This window comes from Magallana gigas, chromosome 8 (assembly GCF_963853765.1).
Source record: "Magallana gigas chromosome 8, xbMagGiga1.1, whole genome shotgun sequence".
Lineage (NCBI taxonomy): Eukaryota > Metazoa > Mollusca > Bivalvia > Ostreida > Ostreidae > Magallana > Magallana gigas.
The window spans coordinates 28,056,751-28,076,774 of record NC_088860.1 but is presented as its reverse complement, the minus strand read 5'-3'; the positions used below and the strand labels follow the sequence as shown (position 1 = coordinate 28,076,774).

At 33.4% G+C, this 20,024-nt stretch overlaps 1 protein-coding gene across 2 annotated transcripts in view; it reads right to left on the bottom strand.

Moving 5' to 3' along the window:
- Positions 1-20,024, bottom strand: part of LOC105327383 (serine/threonine-protein kinase 26) — a 37,800-nt gene that overhangs the window by 2,351 nt on the left and 15,425 nt on the right. The window contains exons 3-9 of one of the 2 annotated variants that reach the window (XM_011427825.4): positions 19,436-19,601; positions 18,201-18,355; positions 15,617-15,802; positions 6,636-6,784; positions 4,910-4,994; positions 4,406-4,813; positions 381-581 (exon numbers count right to left, since the gene is read on the bottom strand). In XM_011427825.4, coding sequence (XP_011426127.3) covers positions 381-581; positions 4,406-4,813; positions 4,910-4,994; positions 6,636-6,784; positions 15,617-15,802; positions 18,201-18,355; positions 19,436-19,601 — 1,350 coding nt within the window. Of the gene's footprint in view, positions 1-372; positions 582-4,405; positions 4,814-4,909; positions 4,995-6,635; positions 6,785-15,616; positions 15,803-18,200; positions 18,356-19,435; positions 19,602-20,024 lie in introns of both variants that reach the window. The other variant, XM_011427826.4, reaches the window with a different exon arrangement.

The window sequence follows — 20,024 nt, the reverse complement described above, 5'->3', positions numbered from 1 at the left end:
TTTTAGGTGTATTTCTAATATGAAAAAGCAATGTAAAGCAAGGACTTAATGATTAAGAGGTTCAATTTTTACATTTCGATGAAATCATTAATCTTATCAGAGACACTCGATCAGCAGCTAATGATGATTTTATACCTGTATTATTGTCAGCAAATACGATAACCTTAAAAGTGACTCCATAAAAAATTAACTGGATTGCATTGTTTGATATTATTTACCAACAAAGTAAATGGAAAATTGTCAAATGATAGAGATAGAATTGAAATAATAGAATTCTTTTTTTTACATGTTCCATTTTACATGTTCCATTTTACATTTTTCATTTTACAGTTTCATTTTGTATTATGTTTAAATGGTTTCATTGCAACATACCTTCTAACCTTTTCTAATGCACGTTTAATTTCCATTGCTCCTTGGGTGGGTGCGGTAAGAATTTCTACAATACCACCAAGAAACTCGTCTGTCAAGCCTGGACATGAGGTTTCAGCCAACTGAAAAGCATTTAACAATTCTTCAACGATTTGCGTCGATGCTGTTGATTGGCCCCTCTCCTCACAATCTTCTTTATATAACAACTTCAACTATAACAAAGAAATTATATGTTTACATATTTTAAGGAGGAATTAAAATGACATTTTCTTACTATAGCTCCCGAGCCATACTAATTCAAATGAATTTGCTGTTCGTATTGCTATAAGTATCATCTAGTTGTGTAGTAACCGTATACATTAATGATATAAACTTGATAAGTAGTTAGAAACCTGATCAAAACTGATATAATTTTATTATTAACGAACAATTTAGCCGTCCATAAATAATACATTTTAAAAATTTTATCACTAATAGTCAACATTCTTATCCACTAATGACAATAGGCCTTAACGGTCACCCGAGTAGCACATAACCCATACATAAACTTCTCGAGGAGTCTCATATATTCATTTAATTGGGTTTCAATCTGGAGTAGAAAAATTTGTAATGACGACCACCTCCCTGCCTGAAATCTTTCAAAAAGAACTATGAAACCTATAATTTTGACGAAAAACTTAAAGATCTGGTCTACAAAATCATGAATTCAGTTTTCCTTTCAGGTGTGTGGGAGTAAAGAAGATAATTTTTAAACATTATATGCATTAACACCTATGCATCCTTTTGGCCCTGCCCTAGAGTGAAAACCCATACTCCAGGGGCATGAGATTTAAAATTTTAGTAAAGGACTTCCTGGTAAACATAATTATGAAGTCAGTTTTTCATACAGATGTGTGAGAATAGAGAAGAAAATTTTAAAACATATGCATTGATACTATATTGCCATACCCCCCCCCCCCTCCCATGTCCTGTACTCCTGACCCAGGGGCCATGAATTTCACAATTTAGGTAGAGGAGTTAGTGGACATCAAAACTATTTATTCAGTTTTTTGCCCAACTGTTTTGGAGTAAAGAAGAAGATTTTTTTAAAGATTTAATACATTTTTACTATATGGTCATATTGGCCCACCCTAGAGCTTGAACCCCTGACACAGGGGTCATGAATTTCATAAATTGGTAAAAGGCTTCATGGACATCATAATCATGCAATTAGTTTTTAACAAATATATATGGGAGTAGAGAAGATGATTTTCTAAGACTTAAAACATTTTTACTATATGGCCATATTGGCCCCACCCTAGAGCCAGAAGCCCTGACCCAGGGGCCATGAATTTCACAATATTGGTAGAGGACTTCATGGACATCATAACCATGTAACCAGTTTTTTCCTCACATGTGTGGGAGTAGAGAAGAAGATTTTTGAAAATTTTGCTTTTTTGCATATTTGGCCCCATCTGTGGCGCCCCGGGGATGGTAGAGCCATGAATTTCACAATTAGTATTCCTCTTACCATAGAGATGCCTCACACCAAAAATGGTAACAATTAGCCTTTTAGTTTTTAAGAAGAAGTTAAAAATATAAAATTGTTAAAGGACGACGCACGACGACGGACGAAAACGGATAGCAATAGGTCACCTGAGTTTAATCAGGTGACCTAATAAATCTGAAAACGCAGAATAAATAAATTAATGACATTTAATAATACAGTTATACTTTTTTGCATTAGTGGGTAGATTTCAACTATTGTTACAAGTAAATATGAAATGGTACTTTTTTAACTCGTGCATTTATATAAACCCCTTAGTCTATTTTCTGCTGGCTTAAAACGTATTAGACAAATTATTAAAGAATAGACAATTGAAAATAAGTATATCGTTGACTAATATTAATAATCTTTTATATTGCAATAAGCCTAGTGGATGGTCTTGCCCATTGGATTAACTTCAACCATTAATGAAACAATTATGAATGAAACATAGCACTTTTTGATAACACGCAATTTCACCTTCCCCTCTGTCTATTTTTTAGTTCAAGTAGCTGCAAAAAGATTTTAAACAAATGATTAAATGGGTTTCAATTTTGATTTACCAATTCTGTAATTTAGATAAGGTGTTATCTTTTAGACATATGCTTATAAGAAACATGACTTTAGCCTGCATACGCAGCTTCTATTTTTAGTAAGAGGGCATTCTAGATTCGGTAGTTAATGTCAAAAGTCAAAAGTAATTAATATGCTTTTAATACCTCTTTAGAAAACTGAAAAAGCAAATTAGAAATCAATATGATAGTCTCCTCATTACTCAGTTTAGCCAACAGAGAAATGGACAAAGGGACGTGAAATAATGCACGTGTTTAAACTGTACTATTTCAGACATAGTTGTACATGTACTAATAATGATTGAAAACCATCCATTTATGCAATAAAAATATATCATTGATCAACGATGTACTTATATTGCGCTTTTATTTTATTTCATTTCAGATTTTGTCCATTAGTGATATATTTTTAAAACTTTATCAATAATGGACTGCCAGGTAGTTTGTTTATGATGAAATTACTAGAATATCATGGTCCGGATTCTGGCCGCTAATGCAACTTTATATTGATAGTGGATCATCAGTATCATTAGAGGTTACTGAACATAGCTAGTAAGATTTCTTTAAGGTGGAATGCCCCTCTTATAAGAGAAATAATTCTCACTTTGTTTCTGTTAGCTCACAATTATTAAGGCATGTACCAACAACGGAGGCGGTGTTGGGCCACATTTTATACTGGAAGACGACATTTTTTAAATTCAAATATGAAAAGAGTAAATTTGAACGGAACGAAAGCAAGGAACGGAACTTATAGCAAGGGGCAAAAAAGTTAAAAAAAAAAAAACTTCCACAAAAAATTACAAGAAACTATTCATATTGATCATATTTTTATGAGGTAATATTTATGTACTCGTACAGTACATGAGTAATACGTGCTTGATGTTTCAGGCTAGAGTATCTTTAGAAGGAAACAATTTATTTTTCTCTTAATAGCTCGTTCACAAAGGTAAATGAATTATAATTGGGGGAAAAAAACCGTGACTGAGGCAATTGCAAACTCTAGACTTAGCCATCATCATTTGAAACTAATAACATTTCAAATGTAAACAATTGAATAAGGGTTTTCTATTCTGAGAGAGCACATATGGGAAAAAAAAATAAAAAAGAACAGATCACATTTTATTCAAGATGATATACCCTATATTGAGATTATACCAATTACTGGAAGATCATTCACTTGATCCCCTAATTTGTGTTATAACAAAATGTTCTAGATCTGGTTTACATTTTTAGCATTTCTTAAACATTTGGATCCATTTACTATTATCTTATCCAAATCAAAAAAAGAAAACCTTTTCTGGAAAATTAAAAGCTATGGCAATTTATTATGTACTCTATGTAAATCCAGTGTGTAAAACCTTCAATAGGTTATGAAAAAGAAAGATAACTCTTGCTGATTGAAGCAGTTCTTGTTACAAACCTAAACAACAAAATACTATTCTGAACTAAAAAGCAGCGCTTCATTATATTTTGTAACATGAATGGACATTGTATATAACTATATATCATTTTAATATGCATTTCATATTTTGATTTTATGCTGTGATGAACAAAAATGGTTTTTCATAATCACCATGTCTAATTTTCTTCATATCATGATTACACACATTATCAATTTTTGAGAAATTTAGCAGCGCTTCATTGCTCCAACTTAATTTCATTTGAATTTCTTGGTATTGATTTTAATGTAAATTAATATGGATTTTTTTTTAAATATATCGTAAAATTTATAGCAGAGGGATATTACATCTTGATTCAAATATCAGTTGTTATATTTTAAGGTATATTTGGTGAATCTGAGACATTAAACCTAGAAAAAAATAATATATTGACTGTTTTGTGTGGTTGTATCTGGTTCCGAATGGGCTAACCATTTCATCAAACAAATTTATTTAGATTCTAGAAATGCCAAAAACGTCGTTAGCAATCAAATACTTACCCTGGCGAGAAGCGGCATCACAGTGACGTTGAGAGAACTTAATTCAGACGTACTGTCGCCATTATGAGCCCGAAGACCGTCACTGATGTCCTGATCTGTGTACTGATAATCGTCAACGTTTTCATAGTCAGGTTCACTTTCGACATGTCCTATAGACTTTGTCGAATTTTCTGAAATTAGATCACTGGATGCACTATTGTTCTTGTCTACTTTTTCATCATTTGTGTCCAGTTTTGATCCCATATCATTTCTTGATTTGTGTACAACCGAGTAGTTATATTCTTCATCATTTTCCGAAGGCCTGTCCTCGCCAGTAGCTTGCTCTGAGCGCTCATCACGTTCTTGACAAGAGCTCTCTTTTGGCTGTCTTATTGTTTCAAATTGTTCCACTTCCCGCATTGTGTCATACTGAAGTAAACATAGAATGATATTAAAACATGGCATTTAAAACGAGAGTTATTACTCCAGAGCAAGGAATATATTAAAGTTCGAGATGAGTCTTACATTGTGAATAGGGTGGTCTTGTACGAATTCTTCAAGATTTTTCACCGTGCTGTTCCAGAAGTCCATTGACTCTGTATCAGCAATTCTGTCAAAAAAACAAAAATCAGGGTCTTTATCATTATCTTTATAACGATAGTTTCCTTTAACTAACTTATCAAAAATACACTTGAGCTAACGACACAACGGAATGGGTTTTATGAGGGGTGTTTGTCATCTATTCTATACTCGTACATTCAAAGCATCTTCGTCCGATTTTTATGCAGTTACATTTTTTAGATAATTTTTTATACCAATAAATTATCATGAAGCAATAAACATTTTAAAAAAATCTTTATACATGTAATAATTTATTTACACAAGAATGGGTCGCCCTTCGAAGATACAAAAATTGAAAGTAAATAATTTTGGTAGATTAAAAAAAATACAAAGTGCATGCGTCATTTAAACAATGAAATGCTTTCTTTTGTGCTTCATGCGGGTATAACGGTAGCTAGCATTGCAGAAACGAATACATATAACCCACTTTAGCGATATATTTTTTACTGAGATGCTAGCTACCTTTATAGCCCGAATGAAGTACTAAAGAAAGCATTTTATTGTTATATTTACATCTATCATTATATCACTATCAATATATCTATTATGTACATCTTTCTTTGAATCGTTTAATCAATTATCTATCAAAAGTGAGTAAAGGTACATAAATTATTATCATTGTCGATATAAACGTTACACAGAAGGAACAGCTTAATTTCCATTTATGTGGAGGCTGCCATTGTAATTACAGTTTACTTGGTCAGTCCGTGCAAGTCCATAGAGTTTGTGCTCTCAATGTAGCTTTAGTTTCAATGTAATTAAAGAATAAGGAATCATTCTTTGAGTATTACGCAAATCAGCAAAATAGAAAGAAGACATCGATAAAGGATGGTCAAATTATTGACAATAGCTAATGTACTTGAATTAGAGTTGACATTTTAAAAGCATAACATTTCATCTATAACAGGGTTTTTTTAAATAAGAAGAATGCGCATTTTTCTTAGGCCGATAGCTACATGTAGGTCCTGCCTTGGATAGATTTCTGTCTAGTCGATCATGACGTATGAATTATCATCAAAATTTTGTGAGAAATAGAGGGAATCATAGAGAGTGGACGTAAATATGTGTAAACGAACCAATATCATTTCGTTTTGTCCTCCGATTGCTCGTATTTATTCTTTTTCTATTGAATATACTGAGTATATAATGCAAGAATTCCACGTATAAATTTCAGGACATTTGTGAATAATTGTAAACACTGTGATTTTAGATAACCAAACATCTTTTAAAAATTTACATTATTTTTGCGAATTCTTTATCCTTAATTATATCCGCCTCTATATCGGGGCGAATCTTATTAGGGGCAAAGTCCAATTTATGACCTGTTCATAAATTTTTGTTTGTAATCAGACATAAAATTACTTAAATAATCAATATTCAAACAATATACTTTCTTCTGGGGATCAAGCGGGATGTGAAGGTGGCAACATTGCAAAAAAAAATTAAAATAAAGTTCAACAATAATAGCCCTTCCCACCACTTTTATTTAGATGTAAATTGGATCCCGAACTTTTGTATTAAAAATAAAACAGATTACACTGGATGATGATGATGATGATGATGATGATGATGATGTAGAACACCAAATCAGTAAAAACATTTTTGTTTTATCAAAAAAGAAAAACAAAACCTTAAATCGTCGTCGTCGTCCGAATCGTTGTCTGACGGAGTTTGGTTTTTTCGCCATTCACTGTATCGATCAACGACATCCTGTAGAGTACTCGTCTTCCGGGCCCGCTTTATAAGTGTGTAGTTCAGCAGCTCCCTTGCTGTCGGTCTCTAGTAAGAAAATTCAGAAGCAGACTAGTTTCCAAGCTTGATAGCATAGATGTGACTATCAAATGATGCCCGGAATTTTAAAATTATTAAAAATCTTTTAGCCTTATGATATTTAATGTAAATTTTTAGAATAGAATACGTGTATATGTTATCGTAGTTAGAAAATCAAAGCTGTATGACGTCATAAGAACAGTGTTTTAACTGATATCTGTAATGTATTATAAAAGATCAATCAATAATCCTAGAATCCCAGTTTGCAATGTAACAAATGGACTGCATTGACTTTACTTAATGCTTTTTATATTATGTCTATTATATTAATTCATATTTGTGCAGTTGTCTAATAAGGTTTTCCATTTCCAGCAGAATCATGTTGTTTTTCTACGTTTTCTTTTCCCTTGTTATAATTAGGATTTTCTCTTCCTAACGATAGACCTTTCTTTCATTCTACTGTTTAATAAGATTATTATTATTATTATTATTATAATTATTGATTTATAATTATTATAATTATCATTATTATAAGAGACTTCCTTTTTCAACGCAAAATTCGCTCTTTTTCTTCGACGATTCTAATAAGGATTGAACATATAAAAAATCATTTAGAAAAACCAGAGAAAAACCAGAGGCCCATGGGCCACATCGCTCACCTGAGCAATAATAAGTATGGAAAAAATCAGCTTAATGGAGTCATAATACAAACTATCTGGACAATGTACAATAATACATGTAGATCCTGTATAAATAAAATCTATTTTGCCCCTCGATATTCTTATGTTAATAATCATTAGTCCCTTTTCTGTCAGGATGATTTTATAGTCATATCACATGTTGAGTATTGCAGTATTAAAAAAAAGATCCTTAACAATTGTTTATATATGGGATATAAAGCTACATCTAACTCTGAACCTTCTTGTAAGGCCTAAGAATTGTCCTGGGGACAAAGTCTTAACAATTAAAAAGAATCATATGGCTAATTAGTTTCTGAGAAGAAGATTTTTAAAGATTTACTCAACATATTTGTAAAACTTTGACCCACCCCCATTGTGGCCAAACCCTACTCCCGGGGGTGTCATGATTTTCACAACTTTGAATCTACACTACCTGGGGATACTTCAACACTTCAAGATTTTTAAAGATTTACTCTATATATTCCATGTACCCCCCCCCCCATTGTGCCCCACCCTATCCCCGGGGGTCATGATTTTCACAACTTTGAATCTACACTACCTGAGCATGCTTCCGAACAAGTTTCATCTTTTCTGGCTGATTAGGTTCTGAGAAGAAAACTTTTAAAAGATTTACTCAATATATTCCTATGTAAAACTTTGACCCACCAATATGGCTACACCCTACCCCCAGGGGTCATCATTTTCACAACTTTGAATCTACACTACCTGAAGATGCTTCCATACAAGTGTCAGCTTTCCTGACTGATTAGTTTTTGAAAAGAAGATTCTTAAAGATTTACTCAATATATACCTATGTAAAACTTTAACTCCCCCCCCCCAACATTGTGGCCCTACCCTATCCCCGGGGTCATGATTTTCACAACTTTGAATCTAGACTACCTGAGGATGCTTCTACACAAGTTTCAGCTTTTCTGGCTGATTAGTTTCTGAGAAGAAGATTTTTAAAGATTAACTCAATATATTCCTATGTAAAACTTTAACTCCCCCCCCCCCCCACATTGTGGCCCCACCCTATCCCTGGGGATCATGATTTTCATAACTCTGAATCTACACCACCTCATGATGCTTCCAAACAAGTTTCAGCTTTTCTGGCTGATTAGTTTCTGAATTTTTAAGATTTACTCTGTATATTCCTATGTAAAACTTTGACCCCCCCCCCCCCATTGTGGCCCTACCCTACACCTGGGGGTCATGATTTTCACTACTTTGAATCTACACTACCTGAGAATGCTTCCATACAAGTTTCAGCTTTCCTGGCCTAATGGTTCTTCAGAAGATTTTTCATTATTTTCTAATTATCTCCCCTTGAAAAAGGGTGTGGCCCTTAGTTTTCATAACTTTAAATCCCCTTTGCCAAAGGATGATTTGTGCGAAGTTTGGTTAAAATTAGTAGTTCTTGAGAAGAAGTCGGAAAGACGGACGACTGACAAAATGTGATCAGAAAAGCTCACTTGAGCTTTCAGCTCAGGTGAGCTAAAATGCTTTCTATTTACATATAGAGTATATGGCATGTCAAACCTTGCAATATTCGATCTTTTCAATTTGTATTGTATAGTGTCTATTTGTATTCTATAATTTTTCATATTTTATATTTATATTGTATTATTTTCTTTTTGTATTGTACAATTGTCCATTTGCATCGTATAATTTCCATTGGATTCTATATTTTTCCATTTGCAGTGTATATTTTTTATTTGTAAACTATAATTTTCCATTTGTATTGTATTACTTTCTATTTGCATTGTATGAACTTCAGTTGTATTGTATAATATTTCATTTGTATTGTATAATTTTACATTGAATAAATTTCCTCTGTATTTTATAGTTTTTCATTTGTATTGTAAACTTATTCATTAAAATTTATTATTTTTTTTATTTGTTTTGTATCTTACAGAATTTTTCTTTGTATCTAATTAACCTGAAATTCCAGACACCTAGGCATTACCCATTTTGATAAAGGATAATATTAAACAAATTAATCCTTCGTAACAAACCAAATTAACAATCCTTAAAGCCCCTTTCATAATTGGCGCACGACCACTTTACACCACTTTGCGATCGAAATTATTTAGCTTCGCACGAGTTCTCGCATACGTAGCACGAGCCCTCGCTTACGTTGTACGAGCTCTCGCATTCGTTGCATACGTTTTACTGGTCGCATCAAGTCTCCTCTGAATAGTGGACATGCACACTATTCAGACGCGACCGAACGCGATCCAAATTATTGCAGTGCAACGCACGAACATTAGTACGAACGTTTTACGACGTTTTGTGTAGAGTGATACACGATTTATAAAGACTGTAAGATAAATCGCTGGTGTTTATGCGTCTGTTTTGCGACCGTGACCGTGTGACTGTTGCTCAACGTGTCTCATGTAATCTTGCAACGTTTTACTATCATTGCACGACTTATCACCCTCAATATGCCATGCTTTGCTACTAGTATATATACCCTCTATAAGTATCTCTGTTTCAGAACAAAATTTACAATATACATTTATTGCATGATGGTGAGGGAAATATATGTATGAAGATTTATTCCCTCAAGAAAAATCATATTTCCCAAGGGCTTAGCCCGAGAGAAATTTGTTTTTTCTGGGGAATAAATCTTTATGTTTCCTTAACATTAATGCAATAAACGTTTTATTATACCAAGCAACATATGATTACACAAAATACGTTGATTTCTAATGATGTTTGACTTTTCAATAATCGCAACATTAACGTCGTGATTGTTTGATTTCCCATGTAACTGTCTCATTTTTCTTTCATAAATCTTAGATAGTTTAGTTGGTTCTGAGATATAAAGAGAATCATAATGATTAAATATTTTTGATTTAATCATATTTGTCTACATCGTATGCTCATATCGGCTTTTTCATTCCTGTGACATCGCCCTGTCTTGTGACTTTCTAGACCAATCAGGTATAATAGAATAATCATATTGAGTTATAATAATAAATGCTGCTGCATATCTGTATCCTCTTGGGTGGCATCTTTTCTCGCTTTCAACTATGTCTACTGAATATGGGCGGTATATATACACCCTCTGACTCGCACGATCATTCGTACCATGGAACGCATAATTGCAAGTCTTATAACATTGGCGCACGTTCAATCGTCCGATCACCTTGTCTCTCGCGCGTTCCTATCGTATTATCCTTCAACATAAGATTGCTTTCATTGTACAAGAATCGCATACAGACGCAAGATATATCGCAAGATTCAATGCGTTTACATCGTACAACGCTCGCTTAGATCGTGCGAAATTCGTAGGAATACTTTTTTCATATGCGATTATTTTGGCAACAATTAACGAACCATATCTATTTTTTTCGGTCGCACGAATATTTGGTCGCTTCTGCTTGTGCGCCAATTGTGAAAGGGGCTTTAAATACAATACAAATGAAAAATCATGCAATACAAATGAATTAGTTTACAACACAAATGAAATATTTTACAATACAATGAAATGAAATATTTTGAATTTATAAAATACACACGAAGGAAAAGAGGCTCGGTGGCAACATCGCTCACCTGAGCACCAATAGCCATAACTGGGATTATATGAGATTAATAGCAATTAATTCTCAACATCTTGACGATTAAGTAGAATAGATCTTACACAAACAATCGATCAAGAGAAAAGCTGTAAATGTGACAGCAAACCGGGTTTTCTTTTGTGTAAACAGTATCTATAATCCATTTGTCAACCCTGAATTAATGAACACCACCTATCCAGAGAAATGGGGTACTATATATGCAATATTTTGCCAAATGATTACAAGTTTAACAGCTGGTATTTTTTTAAATATCTCATCAGAAATCAAAATCCTAGCAATTTGCACACCTCTGATATATATATTCAATTGATCTGCTAAAGAACAGTTTCCTATCTTGAAAACTGTAGGAGGAGTTATTCGTACAAAAGGGGTACCCTATATGCAATTTTTTTGCCAAAAAATGAATAAGTTCAACAGCTGATATTTTTTTCACAAATTATTAGAAATCAAAACCCTAGCAGTATGCACAGTTCTGATATATGTCCAATTAATCTTCAAAAGAACACTTTCTATCTTGAAAACTGTAGGAGGAGTTATCCGTACAATAGGGTTACCCCATATGCAATATTTTGCCAAAAATTATTAAGTTCAACAGTTGGTATTTTATTTCTTTATAATCAGAAATCAAAATCCTAGCAATATGCACACCTATGATATATGTCCAATTGATCTGCAAAAGAACAATTTTCTATCTTGAAAATTGTAGGAGGAGTTATCCGTACAGTAAGGGGTACTCTTTTGGCAGCCGCCCGCCCGTCATTTTTATCATTTCAATAACCGGATTTTTTCTTTGGAAAACCCGGTTAAAAATCTACCAATTTTCATCCACATCTTATAAATCCCCTTTTCTTATTTTAGATTTTTCACTATTCCTATTTAAAACCTCTCTCCTTTGTGGTCTCACTTTTCTCCAGGGAAACATGCTCAAACTTCAATCTGCACAATCTGTGCTTTCACACAAGTTTAAGCTTTTTAGGCTGGATGCTTTTCAAAAAGATTTTAAAATATTTTTTTATATATTTCAATGAAAAACCTGATCCCCAAATTGTGACCCCACCTTACCCCTGGGGACCATGATTTGAACATACTTGTCCCAACACTACCTAAGGATATTTCTACAAATCTGAGCTTTTCTAGCCTATTTTAAAAGTTTTAAGAAGAAGATTTTTAAAGTTTTTATCTATATATTCCTATGTTAAACTTGATCCCCCAGTGTGGCCCCACTTTACCCCCGGGGACCATGATTTGAGCATAAATGAATCCACAATACCCGAGAATGCTTCTACAAAAATTTGAGCTTTTCTGACCAAATTGTATTAAGGGGAAGATTTTTGAAAAATTCTAAATTATTTCCCCTTTACAGAAAACGTGGTCCTTCAATTGAAAAAAAAATGAATCCCCTTCCCCCAGTAATACTTTGTGCGAAGTTAGGTTGAAATCTGCCCAGTGGTTCCTGAGAAGAGGATCAAAATGTGAAAAGTTTACAACGACAACGACAGACAAAGGACAAATCTTGATCAAAAAAGCTCACTTGAGGGTGATTCAAGGTGACAGATATATTTTGAATTTTTTTTATCTGAAAAGTAATAAGTGTTTTTCAAAAACAGAGGTTGCATATATAAAATAATGTTCTAAATAATACAAAATTTACGTATATTTATTCAAATGCTCTGAATAAGAATTTCAATGCACTGCCATATTCTTTTTTCTACATTTTGACTTCGTGAGAATTTATAAATATATATTTTGCTATTGATCATTTAGTAAGCACACTTATTTTTGTTCACTGAACGTCAAAAGTGTATACACAATGTATGATTGAACGCCGACTTATCTTTATTTAAAAGCAATATACATGTACTGCAAATATAGATCATGTTTTGAATTGCATTTTCGCATAGATTTCCCTTTAAATCGCATGGGGTTTTTTTACTGTTGCAAACCAATATATTTGGCTATAATAAAAAAAGAAGTATTGCAGTTCTTATGCTAATTTCCCCTAAAGATTAAATGGAAAAATTAAACTTAAAGAATTTGATGTACTACGGTAATTCTTTTTTTTTCTTTTTGCTTGCAACACGTTGTATATAAAGCAGTGTAAAATTGTATCTGGAAGGTTTATATTTACTTTGATAAGAACATTATATAGAACTAAAAATGGCTACACAGACAAATGTGGAAGATGTCAAGCGTTATAAAAGGGGAATCCTCATTGTTGTGAAAAACTGCCTCCTTGAAACAAATTAATTTAATCTTAATGTTTAAAGTACGACAATTTTTTTAAAAACTACAATTACCGATTTTTGTTTCATAGAGGCATATCTTTAAAAAAAATTTCGTTTTGGGAGAAAATCATTAATACCTTTGAAATCTAAGAACACTATATAATTCCCCGGCTGAAAGTCATGTCTAGTTTAGTCGAGTGGTAACACAGAATAGAGTGTTACCGCGTGTCCGACTTTTTTGATTGGGTTCAAATCCCGAAACAGTTGGAATTTTTTTTATACAATTTCTTTAATTCGCATGAAAAGGTAAATTAATGTATATAAAAAAAATTAAGAATGTCAGAATAAAGTTCTGACGCCTGTTATTGTAATATTTTGCACGCGTGCTTTTTCTTTCTGTGTGAAGTCCCCGTTATAAACTTGAATTATAAACATTTTCTTCTTAACAAGGATTTTAAAACTATGTATGCATCAATGTAGAAAGTTGATTTTTCCCCTTTTATGAAATAACCGGGTTATGCCGATTTCAAAAATACATGTACAGGTTGTTAAAAGCAAAAGAATTTTTTTTTAAAAAGTAGGAATCGGTAATGAAGCAAAAAATTATTGAAAATATATACGAATAATTTTGTTCCACCTTTTTATCTGGACTAGACGTTTATCTAGATACTATAGAAACATGCGATGATTATAATTACAACTCTGACGGTTTTGAAGAGCCAGAATCAGATTTATCCATGTAGCTCCAAAGAATGATATTTTAACACGCCGGACAGTTGAATTCAATTGATATATATTAACATCATCTACAGTATATACGAGACTGGCGATGCGCAGTTTGACCCCAAAACTGACCAGTTTCATAACGTATTTGAATTCCATTCGGGCGTTTTGGTATTTGATCACGTTGACCAGCCCCATATCCCCAATCCCATAAAGCCCAAAAGGCTTCATGGAAGATTTGATCACGTACCAACCCGTATTTATATCCGTATACACATCCAAACTATAACCTTTTCTTTAATAAGAGGGGAATATAGTTGTAGTCTGTGTCCATCATGGACTGTCTAATTTCTTCCCAGAATTCTAATCTACGCAAGCGCATTAATTTTGGAAGTTTCATTCTAACTTAAAATAGTCAGCCAGCGGGATGAATAATAACATATAACTAATGAAACACGTGATAAAGAATAAAAGGCCTTTGTTGTAAGCAAATTTGCTTATATAGATGACAATAACTATATATTTACATAAAAAAGTGGTAGAGGTAAATAAAGTGTGTATGATCTTACAATAATATTAGACAAAGTAAAATTGCATCTTCGTGCATTCCATGGAACCGATAAATGTGATTTCTGCGTTTGTTGAAGTCAATTTCTGCTTGGTAATTGTAATGAATGGATTATTCCAAGTATATATAGTTTTTAATTCGAATACCTAAACAAGTATGTTGATTCATGCGCGTTAATAGAACCGGGCTGTGTTCCAGATCGTAGCTGCTACGTAGGGCTACGTAGTTGAACGGTAAGCTAGCGTAGCCTCTACGTAGATATTCGTAGCCTAAATAGTTTATGCTAAGCATCAAATTCAAGATGGCCACCTTAGTTACCATGTTGTAACAAACATGAAATATATTTACTTAGTGATATTTTGTTCATCCTTTAAGTTATAATGAATTTTAACATGAATATTTTCCGCTTGTAATTAACAAATTATGTCGATGTAATTAGTCTTTAGTTGAATATTTCAAACTTCAAATCTGAGACCTAGCGGCTAACATATCGGTCCGTTCAATAGATCAAGATATCTACGACCTAGCGGCTAGGCTAGCTGCTACGATCTTGAACGCAGTCCCGGTTTTCTATCAAGTAGTTTGTTTGAGGTGGTATGAGACACCTATAGATATTTAAATGGATAACAGTACATTATAATTGAAATACTTTCACCGGCCGTTTAGAGTTCCCAAATTGTACATTATTTGCTAAAAAAAATTATGTTTATAAATTTTAGGAAAGCTAAAAAATGTTAAAGCCCCAGCGGAATTCGAACTGGTTCTTTGTTATCGCTCTTAACCATTGAACTACGCTGTTATGTAAGAATTTTGGGAAAGGAAACATTTATAAAAATTTTGATAGAAAGTATGAAACAATATGGAAGTGTCCATACCACCTTACGCCAGTTTATGACGACACGTAGAACTAGAAGCACGTTTAAAATTTGAATAATTTTTAATTTTATAAATCCAACTTAAAACTGACATGCTGATATTAAATAGTATATGTATGTAATACATACATTAAAGCTGCTGCGTGTCGTTGCTAGTCCATAGGGGTTTAAAGGAAAAGTACTCACGTCTTTCGGATCCTTATTTAGACAGTCTTTGACGAAGTCTTTTAAGGCCGGGGAGAAATTTCCAGACAATTGAGGAGGATCCTTTTTGGGAATTTGAAAAATCACTTTTCTTGGGTCAAGATCGGCATAAGGAGGTTCTCCTTTGGCAAGCTCTATAGCGGTGATTCCTAAGCTCCATATGTCAGCCTGCAATTGTCACAAGTCTTACACATGTTCCCTTGTCAATGCTAGAAAAATCAAGAGTGTTTGCTATGTCCCTCTCTATCTAGTTTTTTTATTTATCCTTTTCGACACAACATTACTTGTAAAACGAAATATATGTACCTTTATCAGGGCATAATTTGGCTGCACCTTTCAGATATCTCTACCTGTGACGTTTGTTCTGATGTGTAGAAACTTTCAATGTTCATATGTAGTTATTGAAGTGCTGTGTCTGTGATATTCACAGAACATTTTTTTTTTCGTTTGAGGTGAGTAATGGTACAGAGAGGCGTGGCAGCCGAGTCGCGCAGCGAAAAAAATTGCCCCACCTTTCTGTATCCATAAATCCCTTACAAACGAAACAAGTGTACCTGTAAATGTTTTGTGTCAGGGTTATTTGCATAATCACAAAGGCATGACGTCATAAATCTATAATTAGACAACACATAGTTTGTAAAAATGCAGTTACACGTTGTTTTAGGACGTTGAAGTGAAATGGCCGAAACGGGGATATGCCATTGCCTTTTAGATAGATTACAATACGTTATATCTCATATTTTGCGAGGTCATGGAAAATGAAGGCACGTAGCATAGTGTTGAAAGTTAGGTGGGGCCACAGACCTTATATTCTCCTGCTATTTTGTTTTTTACCCTATAACTTTTACACCCTCCCAAAACGTAGGGTGGTAGCTTTTACCAAGACCATTGACGTCGGGTATCTGTTCAAATATTTTAGAGAGACTGTGCCAAAGGAAACGCTATTTTGTGAAATGTATGCTACATATATGGATAACAGGTTGCAAACAGCTATCATTGGGGTTCAAAATCATTGTTAGTTTTCATGACTAAATAATTTTTGTTAGCTAAAATGATTCTAAAATTGATGTTTAAGTTTCATGTTTGTGGCTTAGAAGTTCTTGTACAGTATGTGGAAGTTATTGTACAGCTAAGCCCCGCCTACTACAAGCTACATGTATATTATGTTGGAATTATGCCAAAGGTCTTCTGTCCAAATCAAAGAATTGATAGCATCAAAGAAACAAGAGACCCATGTGCCACATATTTCACCCGAGGAACAATAGTTATGATCAAATCAACTTAATGGAGTCATAATAAAAATATCTGGACAATGTAGTATTATACATGTAGATCCTGTACAATAAAATCCATTTTTTTCTCCTGGATATTCTTACATTTATAATAATGTTCCTTTTCTAACAGGGTAATTTTATAGTCATATGCATGTTGAGCACTGCAGTTCTCAAACAGATCATAAAGAATTGTTTTTATATGGGATATAAACCTACATCAAACTCGGAACCCCTTGTGAGGACAAGAATTGTCCAGGGACGAAAGTCTAAACAATTTTAAAGAATCAGCAATGTGTGTTTATCAAGATGCTTGCATAAAAGTAAAACCATACATTACAACATTTCAGTTTTTGTGAATAATTAAATGTCTTCCTTTATAAATTGGATCCCTAATGTTTCAGCTTTTCTGGCTAATTGGTTTCTAAGAAAAAGATTTTTCTCTACTATTTCCTATGTAAAACTTCAGCCTCCCATTGTGCCCCCCCCCCTCTTTCGGATCATGATTTGAACAAGCTTGAGTCTTACCCTACCTGTGGATGCTTCCACACAAGTGTCAGCTTTCTTGGCTGATTAGTTTCTGAGAAGAAGATTAACTCTATATATTCCTATTTGAAAGTTCGCCCCCCCCCCCCCATCCTTCCCCAGGGGGTCATGAATTCTACACTACATGAGAATGCATCCACACAAGTTTCAGCTTTCCTAGCTGATTAGTTTCTGAGAAGATTTTTAATGATTTACTCTATATATTCCTATGTAAAATTCGACCCCCGATGTGGCCCCACCCTTGCCCCGGGGTCATGACTTTCAAAATTTTGAATCTACACTACCTGAGAATGCTTCCAGATATGTTTCAGCTTTCCTGGCCAAAAAGTTCTTGACAAGATATTTTTGAAAATTTTTACATTTTTTTAATAATTCCTAATTTTCTCCCCCTTGAAAAAGTGCGTGAATCTTAATTATAATTTTCCCAACTTTGAATCCCCTTTGCCTAAGAATGCTTTATGCCAAGTTTGGTTGAAATTGGCCCTGTGGTTCTATAGAAGATGCTGAAAATGTGTTTAAATTTACAGACAGACAGATGGACAGGCAGATGAAAGACATATTGTGATCAGAATAGCTCACTTGGGCTTTCAGCTCAGTTGAGCTAAAAGTGTCGCAACATGACACAATTAATAGCTATTGGTTATTAAATTCTCTGCCTTAGCATTCTTGTTTTAGAGATTTGTTCTTTGAATGATGATAATAAGTACCCCGCCGGTGTGTTCTTTTATCATTGTACCGATATTCTGTACCTTTGTGTCGTATTTTTGCCCTTTGATGATTTCCGGCGCCATCCAATATGGAGTACCCACAAAGGTTTCCGCCTTCCCTATTGTGGACAACTGCCCTGCTACCCCGAAATCCGCTAGCTTGACGTCACCTTTGTGCGACAGGAGGATGTTGGCAGCTAAACATACAAGAACGTTTATTTATTGTTTATACCATTTTAAAAGGACAACAATCTTTTGTGGGGACTTTCCTTGAACATCTGTCTATAACTTGGCTGGAAGTGTTTCATTACAATTGCCATTCCTACCAATAATATTCGATCCTTTATATACTTTGACTAAATAATTTTTATACATGTATCATTTAATCCTCCCTTTTTCCTAACATTAAGTTAAAATGAATATTGTTTACTGTTTCCCGAGAGACTGTCTAAAATTTCAATATGTGTTTAATAATGTTTGGGCATCTTTTAATTCTAGTTTGTCCTATAATACAGTTTACCGTAAGCTACATATTAAAGATAGTAATTATAACATTAGCAAATATTCAAAACTTTTAAATATGGAAAAATTTAAGATTTCGGTTATAATCTTGGAAAAGTTATTTTCTATAGTATCAAATAAAGAATTAAGACGGTTGTAACGGTTCAAATAGTTTACTATCCAAAATACTTGTATTCGAATGATAAAATACGGTATAGTAAGGCCTATAAAAAAAATTGTGTGTTTAGGGTAACACTGATGAAAAAATTAGGTTAGGTAGGTAGGGATTTTTTTTAATTTTATCATATTTTTTTCTGCATGAATCATAAGAATGTTTGTTTGTGCCATATTTAAAAACGGATTTTTTTAATAGAAATAACATAAAATTCACAATCGGATAAAAACAGACATCTAAAAATGGTAGGATCGGGGCATTTTTGTAGGTTAGGTCGGGTTACCCTTAACACACATCTTTTTTTAGGCCTAATTGTATGTGTACTTTTCTCACCTCCAAATAAAAAATTATACGTATATACATGACTTCCCTTTTGGACTTTACTACGATAAACATGTTAAACTTATTTATCATGTTTAATAACTGCCTATAACAAATGAATTACATATAGCCTGTTGATTTTTTTCCTGGATAAAATGTCTACATATATATGTGCATCTGATAGGATCTTGATCTCATGATGACACCTAATTAAAAATTGCCCATGTTGTCCATTACCTCTTTAACTTTATTCATTTAACCTCCAAGTATATCTAGCTACCTTTGATATCGCGATGTACTTTTCGTTCGTTGTGGAGGTAATCTAATCCTTTCAAAAGTTCCCTCATTACAACTGCAATGTCTCTTTCGGAAAATGGCGCCATTTTAATGATATCCTGAGCAGACCCGCCCCCAAGGTACTCCATTACGATCCAAAGCTTAAAGCCCTATTGGAAACAGACTGAACAATTTTATACTGAAACAAGCTTAAAATTATCGATACAATAAATCAATCAATTCAAACTGATTATTTCGGAGACATTTGATAATTTGATATACACTGTACAGTGTTTTCTTGCATATTATTTGTGCCCGATGAAACACATATTTAACATTTAACAGATATAAGATATGTTTATGATTTATTCTATTGCCCGCTGAACCTATCTGAGATGTTTCGTCTTCAGAGACAAATTTTTGATCTTAGCTTTAAAACAAGAGGCCCATGGGCCACGTCGTCAACCTGAACAACAATAGTCATTATAAAATCAGCTTTATGGAGTCTTATACAAAATACATTGTATCTGGACAATGTAGTAGAATAGGTCTTGTATTAATAGATTTTCAAATTTTTCTCCAGGTTTTTTTTT